The sequence below is a fragment of the Notothenia rossii genome (assembly GCF_949606895.1).
Source record: "Notothenia rossii genome assembly, chromosome: 7".
Taxonomy (NCBI): domain Eukaryota; kingdom Metazoa; phylum Chordata; class Actinopteri; order Perciformes; family Nototheniidae; genus Notothenia; species Notothenia rossii.
The window spans coordinates 32602826-32624834 of record NC_136905.1 but is presented as its reverse complement, the minus strand read 5'-3'; the positions used below and the strand labels follow the sequence as shown (position 1 = coordinate 32624834).

The following is a 22009-nucleotide window of genomic DNA, read 5'->3' as shown; positions in this document are numbered from 1 at the left end:
CAATATGCCAAGCTTATTCCCATCCACTCGATTTCTTTTTTGTTGCTCAAGGATAAACTGTCAACTATGCAAGCTGACAGCAGGATATGTATATTTCTGAAAGGAAATGACAGTCATTTTTTTCAAACCTGTGTTAAACTCTGTCCCTGTGTATATTTTTCTAAAACATCTTACTTAAAAAATTAATTGAAAGTATCCACCTTCATGAATTGTCATATGTAAAAAATATTGTAATCTATTATGTTAAAGAGTGTTCTGAATGGATGAAACTCACCACTGTGTGAGGTGCTCAGGTGTATTTCCAGGGCCCTGGCTCCAGAGAAGGTCTTGGTGCACTGTGGGAAGGGGCACACACTGGGGGTTTGGTGGGGGCCGCTGTCGTTTTCCTCCAGCACCGTCTCTGGCTCCCTCTGTCGCCCACTGCAATAGTACATCAGATGGGCCTGCAGGTTCCTCTCGCTCCTGAACCAGATCCCACATGCCTTGCAGGGGAAGATGTCCTCTGGAGGGACAAGGAAAGGGACAAAGGGTACAGGATATCAGGACATATAGCGCACTTTCACATTTATGCATAAGTATAAAGATAAAGAGCTTGCACGCGCGCGCACACACACACACACACACACACACACACACACACACACACACACACACACACACACACACACACACACACACACACACACACACACACACACACACACACACACACACACACACACACACACACACACACACACACACACACACACACACTTCTCTACAGTTCTGACTCTCAAAGCCTGCGTTAAAAGGCTTTTCCACCAAATCCTCAGCTGCTGCATATCGCTGTGTTGCTACCACTCGGTTGGTGCCCTTTCTCAAGGGCAAACAAGAACACTGGACCATCTGCTTACAGAAGCCTCCCTGTCGAGCTGAACCCAGATAGCCCTCGCTAAGTAAACAAACACACTATTTGCATGAGGCGTGTATTTTGCAATTAACACGTTAGTCCGAGCCTCAGTGTGTTTATGTGAACCCAAAACTTGAAGGTCGATGGCTCTTATCTCCGGCGCAGAGACTCATCTGGGTTAATCTACGCCCGGCGGAGACGACGCTCCTTGTTAAGCAGGTGACTGAGTGCAGGCTGTGGAACAGTGTGTGTGTGCGAGAGAGAAAAGGAGAGCATGCATGTGTGATTGTGGGAACAAAAGCATGTCTTGCTGGTGTTGATGCACGGACACTCACTGTTCACGATGGCAGTGGGCAGGATGGAAGCCATGGCGGCCTGCTGGGGCAGGAGCTGGATGCTGTCCAGCAGCCTGGCTGGGTACATGCCCTCGCTCAGAGACATGTGGTTCACCGCCTGCAGACGCGTGTCAAAGTCCACCGCAAATGCCACCAGCTCCTCGCCCTCCATCATGTTCTTGGTGGTGGTGCACCATAGTTGGCCACCTGGACAAAACAGAAATAGACGAGAGATTAGAACCGATGCCCCAAGAGAAGAGCATGTACTGCATGTATACGTGAGACTTAAATATCAAGGCATTATGCAACATAAGACATATATTTGTGTGCACAACATCTCAAAGACTCAATGGTGGTATAATAAGTGGTTGCATAACAGTATGTAGTGGAAAACATGAGTGGAATTTTTTTTCTCTTCCCCCTTAAAGTATAAAAAAAATGACATGTAAGTGTTTCGGCAGCAACATGTCTTTCCAAAAATAATGGCCCTTATTTCTCAGAGGATGCTGTCACAAGTTATTCAATGCTATGAGTACTATAAAATCTCCTTTGTTTAGGAAATTCTGAAATTCACACACAGATATCTAAAAAAAACTTCCCAAGTACAACTATGCAACTGAAGGTACATATGTAAATGTGTTTTTCAAAAAGAGTGAACAAATCCTTTAAAAATGTCAATTTTTTCTGTCAATCAAACATCTTTTAGGCTACAAGCACTGATATCCAGAAGCCAGGCAAACCTCAGCTGGGGTAAACTGTAGCCCACAGTGCTGTTGTCAGCTAGAACACTGAGACAGGTCCTTCATATTATTAGATTGTTGTGTTTTGGGATTAAGCATTCCACTGAAATCTTCTGAACATATTCATTAAGTCAGAGGAAGGGGGAGGGTGCAGGGGGAAGGAAGGGAAAGGGGGGGGTAGAGGGAAGAGAGTGAAGGTTTTAGCTTAGATAATATTTATCTCAGCACATGACAGGCTTTTCAGCTGCACTTCATTTTCCATTGAAGAGATTAAAGTTTTTAATATGACTATTTACAGAAATCTGGCGGGGGAGATAACAACAAACTATGATATGCTCATGCTAAATGGCAGAATTAGGACATTGTTTCTGAGGAAAGCTGGACAATTAATTAAAGCACGCTGTTAGCTTTCAAAGATGTGCAAACATACCGACGAAGTGTCAGGCTGAGAGGGGGACATGTGATTTGAGCCCTGGCTGATGTGGAATAAAGAGAGTCCTGAGGAGAGGTGTGAAGGCAGGGGGGATGCGGCTCGAAAAGCCCCCGCACATGTGGAACACTGATTACTCATGTTTACACAAAACCTGTGAATCGCTGGGTTTAAAACCACCCTGAAGACACGGTGAAGGTGCTCGAGAAATGAAGGAAAACAATCCACTTTTCTGTGGATTTGCTAGAAATGGGAAACTACAGTTAGGGAATTATACGGTGGCCGACAGGGGCAAACGCACTACAACAAATGTAAGGAGAAACACGCTGCACATAAAATAATGATGCAAATGTAAAAAACACAAATGTGCCAACACGTGAAAATAAAATAAAACATCTTCACTAACATCCAAAAACACGCGCAGCATTCAGAAAACATTCACTAACTTGACGAAACATGCACAGGGTTTACTAAAAGTGCTGCATATATACAAAACGCTGCAAATAAAAAAACGCTGCAATAACAAAGCTCTTAATTAACAATGACTATTTGGAAAGATATCTCATCACTCCTCCTAGCACAACGGAAAGGGAACACTCAAGGTGATGCTCATAGCTGGGACAACTGTCACTGTCACTGGAAGCTTACCTATTATGTACATTTGATTGGCTTATTTGAACTATGTGATTGCATGATTCCTCCCGGTATTATTGCAGATCTGCTGGAAGCTACAGTAGCTAGCTAACGTAACATAATATGACAAAACATTTTTTATTTGCAGTGTTTTATGTTTGCAGCGTTTTGTTTATGCAGCAACTTTAGTAAATGCTGTGCATGTGTTGTCAAGTTGGTGAAGATGTTTCTTCATTTTCACATGTTTTGGCACATTTGTGTTTTTATATTTGAATTGTTTTTAAAAGTGCAGTGCGTTCCTCCTTATGGAAGTTGTTTGGGCTGTTGTAGCGCATTTGCCCCTGTCGACCACCATAGAATGAGCCTCTACACTATTTCGGCAAGCTTTATGTATAAATTACCTTTCTGGACAGAATAGCCCCATTATTTTATGTAAAATTGAATATTTCAGATTTCACATCACTGTTTTGATTAAACTCTTTTCCTAGCCCTCCCTATCTGCTGGTGAAGCACTGAAAAATTAGACCAGCACAAACGTGTCAAAGGAGTGAAATAGTATTAAAATATGCTATCTTTCAAAGTCCCATTTGTGTGCAGGCGTCCTCCCCGTAAGTGTGTGTGTGTGTGTGTGTGTGTGTGTGTGTGTGTGTGTGTGTGTGTGTGTGTGTGTGTGTGTGTGTGTGTGTGTGTGTGTGTGTGTGTGTGTGTGTGTGTGTGTGTGTGTGTGTGTGTGTGTGTGTGTGTGTGTGTGTGTGTGTGTGTGTGTGTAAAGAGCAGTGCCTATCTGTGGGCCAATCTGCTGTGACGAGACACACACTTCAGGCCGCTCCACTTCATCGTTTTGATTTTGTCATACCACACACTGCCTGGAGAGGCCCCTTTGAATTTTTATCTCCTAATTAAAATAACAAAACTCCTCTCCACTGTCTGCCCAAGTTACCATCAAGGTAGATACAAACTGCCACTGACAATGGCGGGGGGAATATATCGCAGTCATAGCCACAAAAGTTTCCCTCTGAGTGGATCTTTTAGTTCACACGCGCTCCGCTTACAAAGAGAATTACGAACTATAGATACAAATCAGTGTCTTTTTTAGATCAATCCATATCAAAGATACTGTATGCTCTCCTCAGCTGAAATAAAATGGAGTCTGATGGAAGTGTTTTACTGCATTTTGACGGCGGAATAAGCACTCAGATTTGCATCCCTTCAGCCAAGAATGCTACAGATCCATCTGTTGTGTGTGAGAATGCTGGAAGTGAGTTTTAGGACTGCGTGTCCCAGTTTTACTGAGCAACACCAAACACTGAGGCAGCACTTGTAACAGTCGCTCAACCAAGACAAGGTAGTAAGGAACATGTGCAGTACACATTTCATCAAACTACAAATCTGAGATATTGCTTTCTATTTTTGACGGGTTTTTTCAGCATTTTGAATGTTTTTTCTACTGTTTTCTGAAATGCATCGTGATCCTGCATAGCTTCACATCATTATTTTACATTTAGAAATATAAATGTGTGATTTACCGTGCCGTCGTAACACCCAAACATACCTACAGCACATTATGTCCGTGTCATTTCCATGCACAGATAGAGATGCATGGTATAGAAAACCGACAGCACAGGGTGTCAGGTGGGCAACAAAACAACCCGTGAAGGAGCTGTCCCCTGAAAGATTGGTCATGGCTGTTTCCCTCTGACAGCCTTTCCATGACAGGTGATTGTAATCACAGGAACACAGGTGAGCCACCTATAACAATGGCATGAAAGAGGGAGCGGGGAGGGGGGGGTCAAGAGTTAGAGCGGTGGTGAAAGTGGGGGAAAGGCTGGGAAAAGTGCAGCTTGTGATTTGCACTTGTTTGCCTCGCTAACTGTCTGCAGTGAGCTGCCTTTGTGCAGTGGCCAATGCAGTTGGAATGAAGGCTATTGTCTAAATCCTCCTGCAGAGCACCTGATAAAGGAATAAAGAACTATGACATATTCTAAAAACAATGGAGGAATTAAGGGGAGACAATAGGCCAGCTGCCTCATTAAAACAATCAAAAACGGCATCCTGTACGTAGTCCAGATAATTAAAAACCACTGCTTCCTACGGTCTCTCAATACGTATCCACCGGCTCACTGAGACCCGAGACGGTGGCTCTGCTGGCTAAATGCCCTCTTCCCTCTCGCCCCTTTGATTAATGCTTTATTTGAACGTGCAGTTGAAGATGAACATATGAAGGAATTCATGAAACAAAATTATAATGCAAGCCCTTCTCTTTCCATAAGTACTTATAAACTAATCAAATGTCTCAGGATGAATCACAGGGACACGGGGCTTGTGTCGCCTCCCCCTTTTTTGCCTAAAGCCCCCCTAGAGATTTCAAAGTGCAGGCATCACAGGGCATTTTTAATTTTCTCACTTTAAATGACTCTATAAAAAAAAGGGATGTGTACAGTATCTGTATATGTATGTGGGGGGAGGAGGCAGGGGAGAATAGAGCACCAGATACTTGAGCAGGAATACAAACATTTTGGCTCCCTGCGAACCGTTACCACCGTATCTTAATGAAGCCGCAAACAAATCTCTCATGCCTCGTGCAAAAAGCTGAGAGACAACAAAGCGGGGCAGAAAATAACAGAAGGGCCCGGATAATTAAACTGGCCTGAAGACAGGTATTCAAATGTTGGTGTGTAAACAGCACAACTCTTTAATAGTTTAGCTGTAAAATGCGTAGTTAAGCACATCAGCACTTGCCTCTCCCCATCTGTCCAAACACATTACGGCTGCAGAGGCCATTACAGCGCCGGAGTACACTGCACCACAGACACATATTATGGGAGGGGTTTCAATGGGGCTTCTGGGAAAACGGTCCCATTGGCATTACTTGGGTGCATCACAGGGTCATGTTTTAGTTTTAAAAATCAGTCATTTTCCTTTGTCTAGCCTGATGTATTCAGTGTTTCCCTTTGGTTTGGTGATTCTGCTGCTTCAAGTTTCCCTCTCCTTCTATTGGCTGCTTGCTAACTGCTGGTCTTAATTGTGAAGTGGGGATCGCGGCGCCTGCAGCCACAGAGAGGGTTGTAATTAAAGACCTCTACTCTTCTTGTCTTCAAATCAGCTCCAACTCCTCCTGGTCAAATGGGAACAAGCTTTGTCGCACCTGCGAATATCAAGTAGCTGTACCACCTCCTTTTTTTTTTTTTTTTAACAATCATACCAGGAGTAAATTACAACTTCCCCCCCCTCTGAATCTTGTGAAAATATGTATCGTGGATGAATAATATCTGTATCTGCACCTGACAGTGCTGCGACAAACAAAGCCTTCCTCATGAATACTGGTAAATATTTGGACTGGATCATCACAGTGGAACACATTAAGGATGACTCACAGCAGAGAGGGAAAACGCTGAGTTGGAGAACATCATTCACGGGGTCAAACAAGCTTACTATTATTGACGGTACGCTAAACTAGAATTAGCTGACTCTACTTTTATTTCACTAAGGCACTGACACAGATTGAGTCTCTCCTACGCTCCATCCACCTCCTCCTCTGGTTCATGTTCTGTGCCGGCCACTAGGAGGCACTCTTCTCATGCTCTAGCTGCAGCTCTGTTGTTGCTGTGATGATGCAGAGCGACTCAGACATGGCAGAGCTGGAAGTCGGCAGTGAACATCCTCGCAGGTAAAGATCTTACTCTCAGGAGAAATGTATTTGCATACATTTTGACATGTTTTGTCTCGATTTTGGCCTTCAAATGATGTTTTTTAAGCAAAGATCTGGGACAAAGAAATCTCAATTCTTTAACGTTTAATAATCTTTTTTTGCTGCATTTCTTTTGCAGCACAAATTAGGCATCCGAATCATTTTATATTTCAAAGATTCTCAAATCACATCCACAATTCTGCTATTTTTCCAGGGAAATAAATAGCGTTGAGTAAATATGTGTTTACAGAGAACTCGCCTCGTCGTCCCTGACACCCCCCAAACCCCCAGATTTCCCCTCCTTTTTGCACTACGGAGCCACACTAATTTTAGCATCAAGTGTTTTGCAGATATAGCCAGTGCGCAGAGCTCATGGATGGCCTCGAGCGGATGGCACACGGGTCAGAATCCACAAATTAAAAAGTCCTCCCAGGGGAGCCTGGAACACGCCGCTGTCTCTATAGCATACATTCATAGGCAACAAAGAAATAAAAGCAGCACAGCACCGAACAATGTCATCCAACACTATGAACTGTTTGAACACACCAAAACAGTTGTGAAAAAAAATCTATCAATGATGTGATTCAGCACATGTTTTAACGAGTGAAAAAATTAAATGTATCACTTTGAAATTAAAAGAGCCTGCTAGTCTCTGGAGACTGGTGTAGCTTTTTCAATGGGCAGGAGGATGTTTGCCTGCTAATAGTGTTGTAATCATTTTTGATAGAGAGGAGAACAAAATGAGAATTAGCACTGACAGAGCTTGAATATTTAAATATGAGTTTATTATACAAATTTCCCACTGAAATTCATTAAATGTGGTGTGTTATTTTTAGAAAAACTATTTATGAGGCACATTAAAATCTGAAATAATTACTAAACAAATGAAATGTTTTAAATGAGGACCCTTTTTGCTTTGCAGGTAACACACTGTGCTGTCAGAGTGAGTCGCAGCAAAGCAGTTCTCCTCATTAGCTGCCACACAGTAAAGTGGAGGGCCCATTAGAGCTGAGACTGGCTCCTCTCCTCGCGCTCTGCTTTATTCTTTATTTGGACAGGTTTGTCCCGTTGAGCACTCTATTAGCTCTCCCTCTCTGCGGGTGCTGCCGGTTGTGGCCGGTCGACATGTGTTTACCGCGGCCCCTGCTGCGGCGGCAGGCTGGTTGGGGGCCCGTCCTGACCGAGCCCTAGCTAATGGGACCAGAAGAGCCCATCGTGACAGGGGCGCCGTTGCGATGAGCACCGCAGCAGACCCCTCCCTCTACTCCAGCTGCGGCCCCGCGGCCCATGTCCCCCCCCCCCCCCCCCCATTATACCCATCACAGGAGCAGGTGAACGGCGGAGGGCCAAACGCCGGTGAGTTCGCTTTTTCCCTGCGAGAGCCACTCGCCATCGCCATACGCCTCAGTGGTTCCTCCAACATGGATCCGGCCCTGCGCCACAGGGACTGGCTTGCGTGTGTGTGTGTGTGTGTGTGTGTGTGTGGGGGGGGGGGGGGGGGGTGTGTGTGGGGGGGGGGGTATGGTGGATGCCAGCCCTAATGGAAATGCTTGCCGTTTAAAAAATGGGAGCTTCTCTCCTCTTTGGAAAGGTCTTTTTTTTGGCCTTCTGGTGCTGGCAGTTCTTTTTTTCCTCTCCAGAAGGACCGAAAGCCAGGGAGACGCACCTGTCATCCATTTTTTTGGAATTCGACATTATTGATCTGGTCGTGAGGAATGGAATTTATGAGTGTTTTAATCATTGATTTGTGTTTTAAAGAAACAAGTGTTTCCATGCCTCAATTACAGTGTATGTGCTAATTCCCAGCACAGAACACACACACTCACTGACACACACCTACACGGCCCAGTCACCGGTGCAACATCCCAGCATGCCCTCTGTCTCTGCACCCCTGTAATTCTACATATTGCTTAAAGTATGCGCTAATTAAATGTTCCGTCGGTTTGCAAGGGTAAATAAATAATCTGCGGCTAAAAGGCCTAATTGCGTTTGTCACATTGTGTCTCGTGGCTGGTACATCGGGAGCACAGCCGCTGCCCTTGCTCGTTGCCATTCTGTCGTCCTGGCAAGCCCCCGCGCTGCCCCAGGTATCACCACGCGGCCATCTGGAGCCGACATCTGTCTCTCTATTGATCACAAGGGTTTAGCACTTGATCAAACAGACTGCGACAGGAAATTGCTCTTTTCCCCACAGAAAAGGCCAATCGCCTGCGTGAGGGTAATAGAGTGGAACTGAGTTGCAGCACCAGCGCGGCGGGCAGCATGGCGGTGTGATCCGCTGTGGAGGGTGGCACCACGCTGAAGTCCACTGCCATGTTACCAACACCATGTTTCACGATAATATTTATAAAAAGCAGATTTTAAGTCTTCCACTCTTTGAGAATCTGTGTATGCATGCAGAAGATGAGCCCATCAGCTCTTATTAAAAAAAACAGTCGTTTGAAGAGCAGCATTCATCTTTCAAGTCGTTCAGGTAGAAGCCAACAGCTGTCTGAAAGTGTTAGAAAAGCTGGAATATGCTACATGATAAGTACGCCAGATGGTGGGAAATTAATGTATTTCTACTGAAAAAAAACTTCATTTTAGCATTAGCATTAGGGCTGCATTCTGACATTTCAACGTCAGTCAATATAATAATTAAAATCAATTGTAGCAGCTTTAAAAATGATCTTATTAATAGAAACTAAGTGAGATTCAGAGTGGGAACTCCCTGACGAGGCTGCAGTTGTCTCCTGCTCCTCGCTGTATCCCCACTGGAGTTCAACACACCATTAGTGCCTGAGGTGAAGCTCCTGAATGTGTGTTACAGTATGTTAGCTGAGGCTGCGGTCCACATCTAACAAAAAAAAATAGTGCCTTCCCCTCTGCTCAGGCATGCTTTCCAGGCACTCACTGTAACACCATGTTTAGCAAGTATGGACAATTTGATACTGAAGGTGACATTTATTCCGCATTGTGGCAAATATTTAATTGTTCCTGCAGAGAGCGAGATATGTTTCCCCTTGCCTACAGTGCTGGGATTGTCCTTTGGAATATGATGCAAATTTGGGATGTAGCAACTAATTCCTTCCTCGCACCCCTGTACACCCCCCCCCCACCCCCCACCCTCAATCCTCCGCCAGCCTCCATCCTTCCCCAGACACGAGGATTCTGATTAATCGTGTGACCGCCCCTCGCTTTGCATTTTACACAATCTCACGGCGCCACGGTGAGATGTGTGAGGTGTTTCGCCACTTTTGGCGAGCAGAAAAGATGTAGCCCAAGGAAGAACAAGTCGAAAGTATGAGGAAAAAAAATATGACCAGGGGACGTGATAAAAAATTATCAGCCAGTGTGTTTTCCTGTTTGGTTTTAATCTACATTTAATTAAATTCTTATCTGCTGTGTGCTTATGGCTGCATTTGAATGGCGAGGCTGCATTCATTATGAATGGTAAAATTGAACTCAGTACATTGTGTGTGGCCCAATAAAGAAACAAGACTCTTATTGCGATGCATGCACAAGCTCCAACATACATGCGGGAAAAATAAGTCAATTAAGATCGCTCTTTAAATTACAGCTGTATCAAAACAAGGGGCGGGAGCAGGCTCCATAATAGAATCCTGACAGGGGGGGGGAGCACATGCCTGTTGTTAATATACATCCCACTTGATACAGCCAATTGTATTAGCAGTTTATGGAATGCACAGAGTTGATGAAGGCTAGATTTACTATTATGTCATGATTATCAACATTGCTGCTGAAGGGGGGAAAAAAAGTTGACTATGGAGGTAAAAAAAAAATGGCTGCGAAAGAAGATTCCTCATAAAGATTCTTAACGATAGAGGTCAACGACAAAGGTCAGAATATATAGACAATATGTAAGCTGAAGACAGAGGTGGGAAGTAACCAAGTACATTTACTTGCTACTTTACACTTTCGCTCCACTACATTTATTAAACAGCTTTTGCTACTTTTAACAAAATGTCTCTAAAAAGTCTAACTAGTGGACTAACTCTTTAAGTCACAAAATATTTAAATTATTACAAATATTTTATGTAATCAGAACTTTGTTTGTGTACAACAGTACAACTCTACATTATTTTTTCCAAATGTGATATATATAAATATAATAATATACATAATATATAAAGGCAATTTCTCTGGGCAATGATTACTTTGACTTTTTATACTTTTAGTACATTTTTTCAGATAATACTTTTGTTCTTTTACCTAGGTAAGATTTTGAATGCAGGACTTTTACTTGTAATGCAGTATTTTGAGTGTAATGTATTGGTACTTTCACTCAAATAGATCATTTGAATACTTCTTCCACCACTGGCCAAAGAAGAGTTAAACTGAAAGGAGTAGAAAAAGGAAGCTCCAAAATTGTAATGCTATTGACAAAAGACACACGGCTTAAAATGGGCGGGCGGCACTTCATAAGCTAAGAACAATATCCCATAGGCAGCACCCTGGAAAAACGTGGAAGAAGGCCCTGATCCGATACTACAAAGTTGGGCCCCGGCAAAATCCCTAAATCTTCCCGTTTGCTTATTCGGAGCAGCGTGGGGGGGGGGGAGGGGAGCTCCCGCTGCCTGGCCATGTTTACAGAGCCGTTCTCATCTCTAGGCCCTGCTCATCCACGGCACTGACACACGGTGTCGACATGATTAGGGGTCCGCCTTTGCATAGGGGCTGTGTGCGGGGGGTTGGAGGATCGGCAGATGAATGACTTTGGTGCATCGGAGAGGGATCACAGCAGATAATCGCACCCGACTGCTGCGCCGCGCCTCTCAGATCTGGTCTTTAAAATAATGTTCGGAGTCAAGTCTCTCCAAAGCTTTCTTTTTTTTTCTCTCGCATGTTATCTTCCGCATTTTATGTTTGCTGTTTAAATCTTAACAGGACACGAGCAGCAAGGGAGAGCAAATATGTCTGGAGTCGGAGGAACCGGAGTGGAAATGTCATTGCGAGGGGGTGAAGATTAGCTGAAGCAGGGGCTGGGGAGATGAAACTCCTCTTTTTTTCCATTGGCTTTCACTCCTCCAGAGAAACTGTTGAATGTAACCTTGGGAGGCGGGATTCCTCTGGGGATAATGAATCTGACCTCATGCTACACTGAAAAGACGGAATTACATTAGGTGTGTTATATCAACAGATTTCACATAACTGTATTAGGTTAGTTGAAAGCATTAATATTACGTTTAAACTCATATATTGGATTTAAACTTAACATTATTGCTTATTATTGTTTTGGTTTTTCAGTGTACAACAGATTCAAAGACAAACACCAATAAGTGCATTTGAATACAGGCCACCACCACTGGCTCACAGACACTGAACACACCACAACATAAATTCCAATATCATAAATACTGCTATCACACAAACAGAGCAGCCATAAAGTAGGCTGCCTGTGTCTGGGACTATAAACCTCTGGCGTTACTCATAGGGAATAAACACACATGCACAATTTACTGCACTAGATCCCCCCTTTGTTTATCTTTCAAATAAGCACACTTTATCACGCTCCTGCATAAGCAAATTGCATGCAATGTGTGTTGTTTTAACATTTGATATGCTGTCCAGAAGATTCATTTCTCCCTGCGAAATTCAATTGTCTCTGCAATATCCCGCTGCCATAGGCATCAGGCCCCATCACCTGTTCGTTATCGCTGGCCGTCCTGTTTGGGAAAGCTCTTGAAACGGTGCCACGGCATTGACTCTCAGTTAACAGCAGGTCTGTGAACTTCTCACGCTTGATGGCGGAGGCTGGGAAATTACGCTAACAACTAATTAACATCATAAAGAGCGCTTTAAATGGACCGACGACACCTGCAACCTTCATTTGCACACGCAGAGTTACCTGTGTTTTTATTTTCCAAGATAACGCATGCATTTTTTTGCGGAATATTCATTTTCCTGTGGCTGGCTTTAGAATTGGCACCACTGTCCTTGTTTTTTTACTATGTACTGTAAGGAAAGAGAAAAAAAGCCACCAGGCCAAAATAGTAATTGTCAAAACAGAGCTGGCAGAATTCCTAAAGCAGTTTTTTTCAGCTTAAAAAATGCACTTGCTATATGCTGTGCCTGAAAAAACACATTCCATTTCTAATTTCTGTGAATTTAAAATATTTCCAGGCGCAGACATGGACCTCCAGTTACTGGTCCGAATAACAAAGTGCTGCCTGTCAGTCGGAGACACTTTGCTGGCTGGCTGAGCTAAGCTGGTTTAGACTGACAAGTCTGGCACTTCCTCTCTAACTGCATCCCCCCCCCCCGTCCCAACCTCACAGATGACCACAGTACAGTCAAATATCCATGTTCCTTGAAAGCTCTCCGCGTCTTCCCTTTAAAGGTCTGAAACAGCGGCTAACTTCCACAGCACGCTAATGCACTCACACCTCATTACAGAGCCACATTACGGACTACAGCAGTAATACTCCTTTAATCTTCTCCAAATCGTTATAAATGTCAAGCTGGGGGCCAGGGACTTCCCAGTCTACTGCACCAATGGCTTAGCCTGCGATCCCCTCTTTTCCTGTATTAGCCATAGCCGGAGAATTACACTCCTCTCTGCCAGATCCCCTGAAACTTCCAACGCTTTTGTTCCAACATTCAATGCACCATTAACATACGCTTTGAAATGGTGTCTCCCATCCCTTTCCCCCCCAAAAAGCAGCTAAATATGAAAACAGTTGATACCCCTACCCCGCCATATACCCCGCCCGTCCCTCCCCCTTCTTTTTCCCTTAGCCTCTCCTAATGAGACGCAACATCCCTGTCTCTCCACTGAAGGATCCAGACTTCCCGTGTGATAGAGAGACCGAGCGGCTGTTTATTAATAATGAATTTGGATGTTTGCGCGCAGAATTGTTATCAGCGCGCTCACACAATCCCACCAATAGTCTGCCCTGATGGGGTAGCCGGGTTCCTCATTAGCAGAACATATTTAATCCAGAAGTTTCTTATCAAATGTCACACCTGCATCTCTAAATGGCATTTTCACATTCATTCGCCTGTATTTGTGAGATGAGGCTCCAAGGTGCTTTGCAGAGATTAAGAAGGAGAGAGAGTGCAAGCTTATTTTATCATTTAGCGGGTCTGGAAGGAATCCAAGGAGTTTTTGTCTTGTTGTTGTAATTAGAAAGCCTTTTAAGTGATAACGCCTGCATAGGAATATGAATATGTAGCGATCAGGCCAGCCCCCTCCCCTCCCTTCCTCATCTCTTCTCTTCCTCCTTTCTTTCTCTTGGCTTTTTTAAATTGTTGAATGCTGAGTTTTTGTTCTATGTACAGCAAGGATTAACTCGGAAGCTTCAGAAGTTTAATGAAAGACTTGAAAGTGCACACTTTTTCTCGTTTCTGGCTGTGACAGTGTTTCTTTCTTTCTTGCGAGATGACATGTGTACAACGCCTGTCTTTATGCCCAAAGCAAAAGGATGGACTTCACTTAAGGATACATTTGATTAGCAGCACTTGACAAAACATAATGTACAGTATAGGGCAGCAACAAAACAATAAATGTTATGGTTGGCGATTACTTTAGAGATTAATCGATACATGGTTTGGTCTTTGCAGGGGCCATATTCTGCTAATGTCCAGGTTTACACTTGTATGTAGTGTCTCTTCTGTGACATGTTTCCATGCTTTAATGTTCAGAAATGTCTTTATTTCCCTCAAACTGCCTGAGCTGCAGCACCTCTTTTCACCCTCTTAGAGATGTCCCGCCCCTTAGCCTATCAAGTACAATGTGTTGGAGAGCTAGCCAATAAAAGTGCTATCGTTAGTGATGTCATTATGTGACGGCATAAACGAAGGAGCATAATAGAGCCTCTTTAAAAATGTCAACAATTGGGAAAAATGTAAATTCTAGTTTCTCAAAGCCTAAGGGATGGATTGTTTTGTCAGTATAAAACCCAAGCTATTCAGTTTAATATGATATCGTACATAGAAAAGCAGGACAGCATGATCAATTACTTTAAAGATGAATTGCTTATGGAAGTAAATGGCAAGTATTCTAACGATTTTCCGAAGTAATACTCGATTTGGCTAATCGTACAGAAATTCAACCCAAAAAACGCATTATATTATTTGTACATTTCTGTTAGTTTTGCTAATATCTTACATTAAAAGAGCTGTTTGATAAACATAGTGTTCAGCCTTCACTGAGACCATCACGCCCATTTCAAAGCAGTGGAGAATGTAACATTTCCTGTGAAAAAAGCTCAAAAATATAACATTTCCTGCTACAACACTCCTCTCCAGCTGCAGAAAGATGGAGCAGGTCTGCAGTTCCCCCTCTCAGTAGTGGCATTTAGTCCCAGTGTATATCCAGAGAAGCTGCTGCTAACCATCGGGCCAGAGATAAGTGCAAAACTGAGAAGTATTGATCCAGTAATAGTGGTTCACGCTTTGACTCTGACACCTTAACCCTGCAGACATAATGTCATAGCCTCTTATCCTTTCCTCTTAACACAACCTGCCTATCTCCCACAAGCTGTCACCTCTAGTAATACGCTTCTCAAAAGCTCCCCTAAATCACTGAAATCATTGCACTTTCAGACATTATTTATTTCCCCCTCCTCTTAAAAGTGAAGCATGATTTACAGGTTGGTGAAAGGTTGTGCCTTTTCCTTTTCCCCCCTCCATATCCCTGTAGACTCTTTTTTCTGTCTAGGTAATTCCATTTCCACCATCGTAGGAGCTGCTATGTCGCAATTACTATGTTAGGTCTGTGTAATTGTGTTGGCTTACAGCGTGTGATAAATACAGTGAAGCTACACCCGCACGGTGATCCCAGATGTATGGTTTAGACGTTTTCATTAATTGAAAGCGTCACTGTGTAACAGCGCGGTATTACACTCTGGCAGGTATGAATGAAGTCTAATACAGCTTAATTACTCCACAGCTAAATATGCATTGTAGGGATCTCTTATGTGGGGCTTTTTATCTGGTACGAATCGCGAGTTTAAACCACTGGAGGGTGGGAGCGATAATTAGTGAGGATTTAAGCATCCAGAATTCTGATAGAAGAAAACGCTCCAAACATCTCCCCCATGCGCACAAAGGGCTATAAAGTTTTTTTTGATCGATGTGTTTCAAACGGCTGCCACGAGAGCGTCTAGGCCATCGCTGAAGGTTGCCAAACGTTGACATTATATGCAAATTCAGTTTATTATCTTGCAGGCAGCACAGATCCTGCCGTGGTTGCGCTGGTGCAGCCCACGGCAACTTCCAAGCAAGGTTTATGCACAAGGGTTTCTAATTAGCTCTCTGAGGGCTGCAGTTAGCGCAGCACTTCTCACAACAGCCGTTGGGAAGTCGAACAGTCACTCGGAGGGCTCCATATGTTGCCCAGGAGGCCTGAGAGACACACTGATCCTGTGTGTTTCACAGTAAGAGACACTCTGTTCACTCCTGAGAGCAGTTTTACTGGGGACGGAGAGGGAAAGGTAGCCAAAGCAATCATTAGTTATTATGTATACGTCATTTAATATAGATTATTTTGAATACGGAGGCCTTGATGTCATTTCAATTGACTCAAAGATTTTCTGGCCAACTATTATTGTACAAAGTGTGGAAGAGTTTTTTTTTTTCTCAACTTTAATCCTGCTTCGAAAAGTTGTATCTCAGAACAGCACATTTGATGATTTGTGGACAAAATCAGAATCAGAGAAACTAGAATACACCCAGGGGGAATTCATTGGTTTGCATGACAGTTGTTCCATTATAGAATGAATAAAATAGAATCTAATAAAAGGAGTTCAAATGTTGTTTTATCAGATGTTTTTATTATTTATTTTTTTATTAAGATTTTGTATTCAGTAATTATTAGTTTTAATTATTGTTCGTTATTTTTGTGTCATTCAATAGAATGATTTGTCAATTGATCCAAATGTAATATTAATACTATGTGACTCCAAATAAAGTAATACAAGTAATAATTTGTATTGTTTATTAAAGGTAAACACTTTAAAAAAACACAAACATTATTTCTTAAAATGTTTGCAAAATCTTTTGCATCAAATAAAATGTCCAATTTGAACATTCATCAATGCTTGTTTATCATTTGTAATATGTATACAATCAAGCCACTAAAAGTCAGTGAGGTCATTACCTCCTCCTTTTGAGGCCCACAAACATTATTTCTTAAAAAATGTACAACAATGACATATTATCCAACATATAGAATGTCCAATTTAAGATGGCTGAGAAAATCTGGGTTTCATGCTGATAACATATCTGTTTCACTACTTTCCATTTGAAAGTGCTAACCCAACACATCAGCACTTTCCATTTAGAGTCGGTATCTCCTGCAGAGGCCTCAGCTAACCCTCATCTCCAGGTGCTAACTGTTCCTCTATTTCAAAGCTCTGATGATCTCATATCTCCTTCAAAAGCAGAAAAACTCTGCCTCACCCTCCCTCTTTTTCTCAATTGTCATCTCCTCCCTTCTCTCTCAATCAGCATGCTTTTGACCCCAGCGGCGCCAAAAAAATACGATGCGCCTCATTAACTGAGGCATCACACTGGCTTTTTCAACTTATTGTCTCTCGCACCTTATCCGGCCCTTCATCTCAAACTTGGAATAAATTAGAACGATAACGATCGCGCGTGTGCCATTAGTCACAAATGAAGTGGTTAACGCCAAAGAAGAAAAAGGGGGGAAGATAAGGCTGAGATCTGATGCCGATTCATAAAAGAGAAGGCAGATTGTTGCAAAATGGCAGATAGAGCGTGCAAATGGGGTGCCGACATCACGAGGCAATGTTATTACCAAATTAGCTTGTGCTCTTTTCCCGCCCCATCCTGATCACAACCCCAAAGGAATGAAAGAGAAAGGACGGTATTGTGTGGCGCTTATTCTTTGAACAAATACTTCAGATTATACAGGAGGCACTGGTGCTGCCTTTACCTCTAAAATGCATTTGCTTTTAATTCATACATTCGATTGTGACATTTTAAACAATTTCTCTATTGAGACTCGAGGCATTACAGGCCAAATGACAGTCCTGAGTAACTAGAAAATGTAAGGGGAGGTGGGGGTCCTGATAAGAGAAAACAGTGTTTGTTCAAGTTGGCTGCTGTTGGCTAAGGAACGTCTTTTGTTCTCAGGTGAAGCTTGGTCGCTATCTAATGTGGCCTTACAGCTTAATACTTCTAATATTTGGTAGGGAGTAATTTGATTTTCAGAGGAGAATCTTTCAGCTAAACTTGGAAAAGAGAATGAGGACGGTAACCTAATTCGGCGCAGAGGACAATTATCATGTAAAAAGAAAGAAAAGCAAAGCGAGTGACACATCGTGGGCCGAGGTAGCATCGCTCCTTTCTGAAGAAGACAAACTGGTGGATTGAAGGTCTCTTGAATCCGGGCTGTCGCTGGGGGTAGGGGAGCTCTTGTAATTTGCAGAACTGGATCCATGGAGCGGGCATAAGGGAATAAGTTGGAAGGGGAAGAAGACAGAGAACAAACCTGGCAGGCACGTTGAGGCCATGCCAGTCCTGCCTGCGCCACGCGGTGTGGCAGGGGGGCCGTGCCAGGAAATGTGGCAAGAGGAGGAAAGATCAAACAACAAGGGCTGCAGATCTCCACCAATCTGCTCTGTATTAATGTCAGAGCCAAGGAGCAGCTGAACCAGACGTGATCCACAATGTGTGACAGCCACTCGCGTGTGTGTGCGGGCACGTGTGTGTGTCTACATGACCATTCGCTGCAAACTGGACCAAATTCATAATGGCCTGGTGGTACGAGAGACGACTCAAAACTGTGTGTGAGACGTTCTTCCAACTTGTCCTGGGAGACAGTAGACAGTTTTCTCTCAAACTTATTTTTAAAACTCGAGCCGCAGCGCTTGAATCTGAGGTTTCACTCGAAAGCCTCCGTCACACAGCGGCATGATGGAGTGGTGGGATCCTGATGCCCGCACTGACACGCTTCGCGGCTCCAGTGGGCTGCCCCCCCCCCCCCCGGGCTTGCGTCCCACTCCAGAAACTTGTTCTGTATAGCCGCAATAAAGCAAGCAGACGGCAAATGAGCTCCATGCTGCCATCGCTCCCTCCCGGACAGATGGCAAAATTAGACAATATGCTTTCCAAAATTACACTGAAATGACATGGCCACGTGTCCGCCTGTCCGTGCTCCGTCCGTCGTGGCCATCTTTGCTGGGGTGTGGCGCCTGTGGCAGCGGCGGGGAGAGGAGGATGGGGGGGAAGCCAGTGCCAGCCTCATTGCTGTTGATTGATATCGGAGCACGGCGATGGGATGTAGGGCCAGCAGGAGCATGGGATGGTGGACGTGGGGATGAGGCGGAGAGAGGGGGGGCTACATGGGCAGGGGTAGCTGGGGGAATGAGCCTGTTCTATTACGCTGCATGATGAACAGCCTGCTATTTGGAGTGCATCTGCAGGAGCCAGTTTGTAGCGCCGGGTCCTGAGAGAGATCTGGGAGGAGAGGAGCGACTGCTGAAGCTCCCACTGCTCCACGCATTTTGGGAGGGGACACGCAGCATCTTAGGACAATATTAGCCTCTATCCCCCCTTGTCTTTTTGAATAGAATCTCAGACTGATAGTGGTATCTCCGACTGATACGGGAGTCTCTGCTGCAAACTGGTTCAGGGAATCTCTGTTGAATATCTTGTCTGAGGGAAATTATGGTATTCCTCTGCTGGAGAGATAGAATTGCAGAAGTTGACTATCTAGTCATGTAAATAATTTAGCAGTGGGGCCTTTCCCCTGCCCTGGAAAAGAAACAGAAAACCCCCTTTCATAGCTACTTCACAAACAAAGCACTTGCGTAATAGCCTCATTTGGAAGAAAATCCCAAAATATGCATCCCTGAAAGACTTATTGTGTCCGTTAACTGTTGAAAGACAAACCGAAAAAGACACATTTGAATATAATGACTCTTTAAATACATTTAAAACTCACCTCAAGCTCGGCGGCAATGATTAAAGTGTCAATTTGAAAGAGAGAAATATCCTCTAATGAGCTAAATAAACATAAACAGAGCCATTACTGGGATGAAAGCAGCGCTGCAGATGGCAGGATAGCCCGATTCTGGACAGAGTCACGAGTGGAGCGGCCAGACAAAGTGAGTGAAAGTGAAGGAAGTTACACAGTGGCTGCAAAGAGTTGAGACTAATGGTATATATTCAGTAGAACGATCACAACCACGGGCTGCTCAATCGCTGGCTTTGATTGGCCTCCCGCTCCGTCGCTCGGGAGAGAAACCTCGGCCCCTCTATGACGGCTCTGTCTCCGTCTTTGTGCCCCGTTCAAGCAATTACGCCGGGCTACATGTTTTCATATGGGGATGGAGGGAAAGGGGAGGGTGTCGGTAGAACGTGGGGTGGGGGTGGGGGGGTGGGGGGGAGGGTGTCATGTGAGAAAAAGTCATTTTGGCGCTGCACTCTTCAGTTCCGGCCATGCTCTGTACCGATGCAAATTAAAACCTCCCCAGTAGCCTATGTAAATATGCTGCCTACTGTGCTGCGCTTTAATGAGCCATGATATGAAAGACATCTAAAACCAATGGAAAATAACCGGCCACTTAAAGGTGGGGTGCGTCTGACAGGTGACAGGTAAAGCCAGGTTTAAGATGGGAGGAGGGGGGCGGTCTGCGGGATGATGGGGGCAGACCGGCATTCAGGAATAATCTAGAGCTGCGAGCTGCAAGCCATGGGAGAGTAACCAGCTTTTTAGCCTGAGGCATTTCAAAGAATTCTGGGTGGCGGTGGTGGAGAGGGAGAAAGGGGGGAGCAGGTGGAGATTGTGTGTGTGTGTGTGTGTGTGTGTGTGTGTGTGTGTGTGTGTGTGTGTGTGTGTGTGTGTGTGTGTGTGTGTGTGTGTGTGTGTGTGTGTGTGTGTGTGTGTGTGTGTGTGTGTGTGTGCTCATTTTTAAGGGGGTGGGATGTTGTTAGGTGAGAAGTGAAAGGATATGGTTACTATGTATCCTGCCTTGAGACACAGCTCATTGTCACCAACTTAAAAAATGTACATAATTTCCCTCTGCACACACACACACACACACACACACACACACACACACACACACACACACACACACACACACACACACACACACACACACACACACACACACACACACACACACACACACACACACACACACACACACACACACACACACACACACACACACACACACACACACACACACACACACACACACACACACACACACACACACACACACACACACACACACACACACACACACACACACACACACACACACATCCTCTAATAACCTGTCTTCTAAAAAACCTTACAAGGATTACCTATCTGTAAATCTGCTTTGTATGCAGAATGTGATGGTGGAATGGAAATGAGCAACTGTTCAAGATGGCGCCTTCCAAAAAGGGGAATCACATCTGCACAAACTGATTAATCCGAAACATTCAGAAGGAATCTCAAGTCATTTACAATATCACAGAATCCATAATCAAGATTCGCTGGCAGAGCCGGAGTCTGCGGCACAGAGTCAATGCCCAGTTCAATGAGGGCTGATGGAATGTATAATTTCATGACAGATGCACGCATTCACAGGCGAACACAAGGTCATTTTAACATTCACAGGCAAAAAATACAACAACTTAGCCCGGTAAAAGGAAATGCACACCCAATTATTAACGGGGGAAAGGAGGGAATAGCAAATGAAATATGTAAAAGGTTTGTTCCCTGATAGCAGACTATTCATAAAATGCAAATTTAGAGTAATACACAAATACATGTGCTGCTCTTAGTAGCAACACATCCATGTAGCTATTTAGAAACACGGCGTCATATGGATATAAATATGCGTCTCTAATTGGACAAATCCCAGTGTATGCATAACGTTAATTAGGATGATCATGTTTATTGTAAAGATTATGAGCTTATTTGTTCTAACAGGTGACTCAGTGAGAAGACACATTAGAAACAAGCCACAGTGGTCTTGGACTCATAGTGGGAGGAGACCAGTTTAATGTGTGGTAACTTGCATTTCAAATGTAAAAATGGGGCGAATAGATATGTAGATTTGAGAAAAAATATATATCTGTGGCACGGTTTGTTGGTTTGAACATTGCCAAGCCATGCTAAATCCAGTCTTTAAAGCCACGCAGCGAGCACTAAAGCTAGGAGCCGGCTGATAGGCTGCTGGGATTCATTGTTGTTGGGCCATCTGACAGTCTAACTCGTGAGGAAGGGGGAAACAGAGGAACAAGCCAGTGGGGTGCCTTATGAATTTAGACTAAGTTGAGATTCAACATTTGGCCAAAACACACTCTCCTGTGAACTGTCAG

General features: G+C 44.0%; 1 protein-coding gene across 2 annotated transcripts in view; it reads right to left on the bottom strand.

Annotated features, from left to right (window-relative positions):
* Window positions 1-22009, bottom strand: part of zfpm2a (zinc finger protein, FOG family member 2a) — a 127004-nt gene that overhangs the window by 4073 nt on the left and 100922 nt on the right. For both annotated transcript variants that reach the window (XM_079641089.1, XM_079641088.1), the window contains exons 6-7: window positions 1228-1434; window positions 275-502 (exon numbers count right to left, since the gene is read on the bottom strand). In XM_079641089.1, coding sequence (XP_079497215.1) covers window positions 275-502; window positions 1228-1434 — 435 coding nt within the window. The remainder of the gene's footprint in view (window positions 1-274; window positions 503-1227; window positions 1435-22009) is intronic.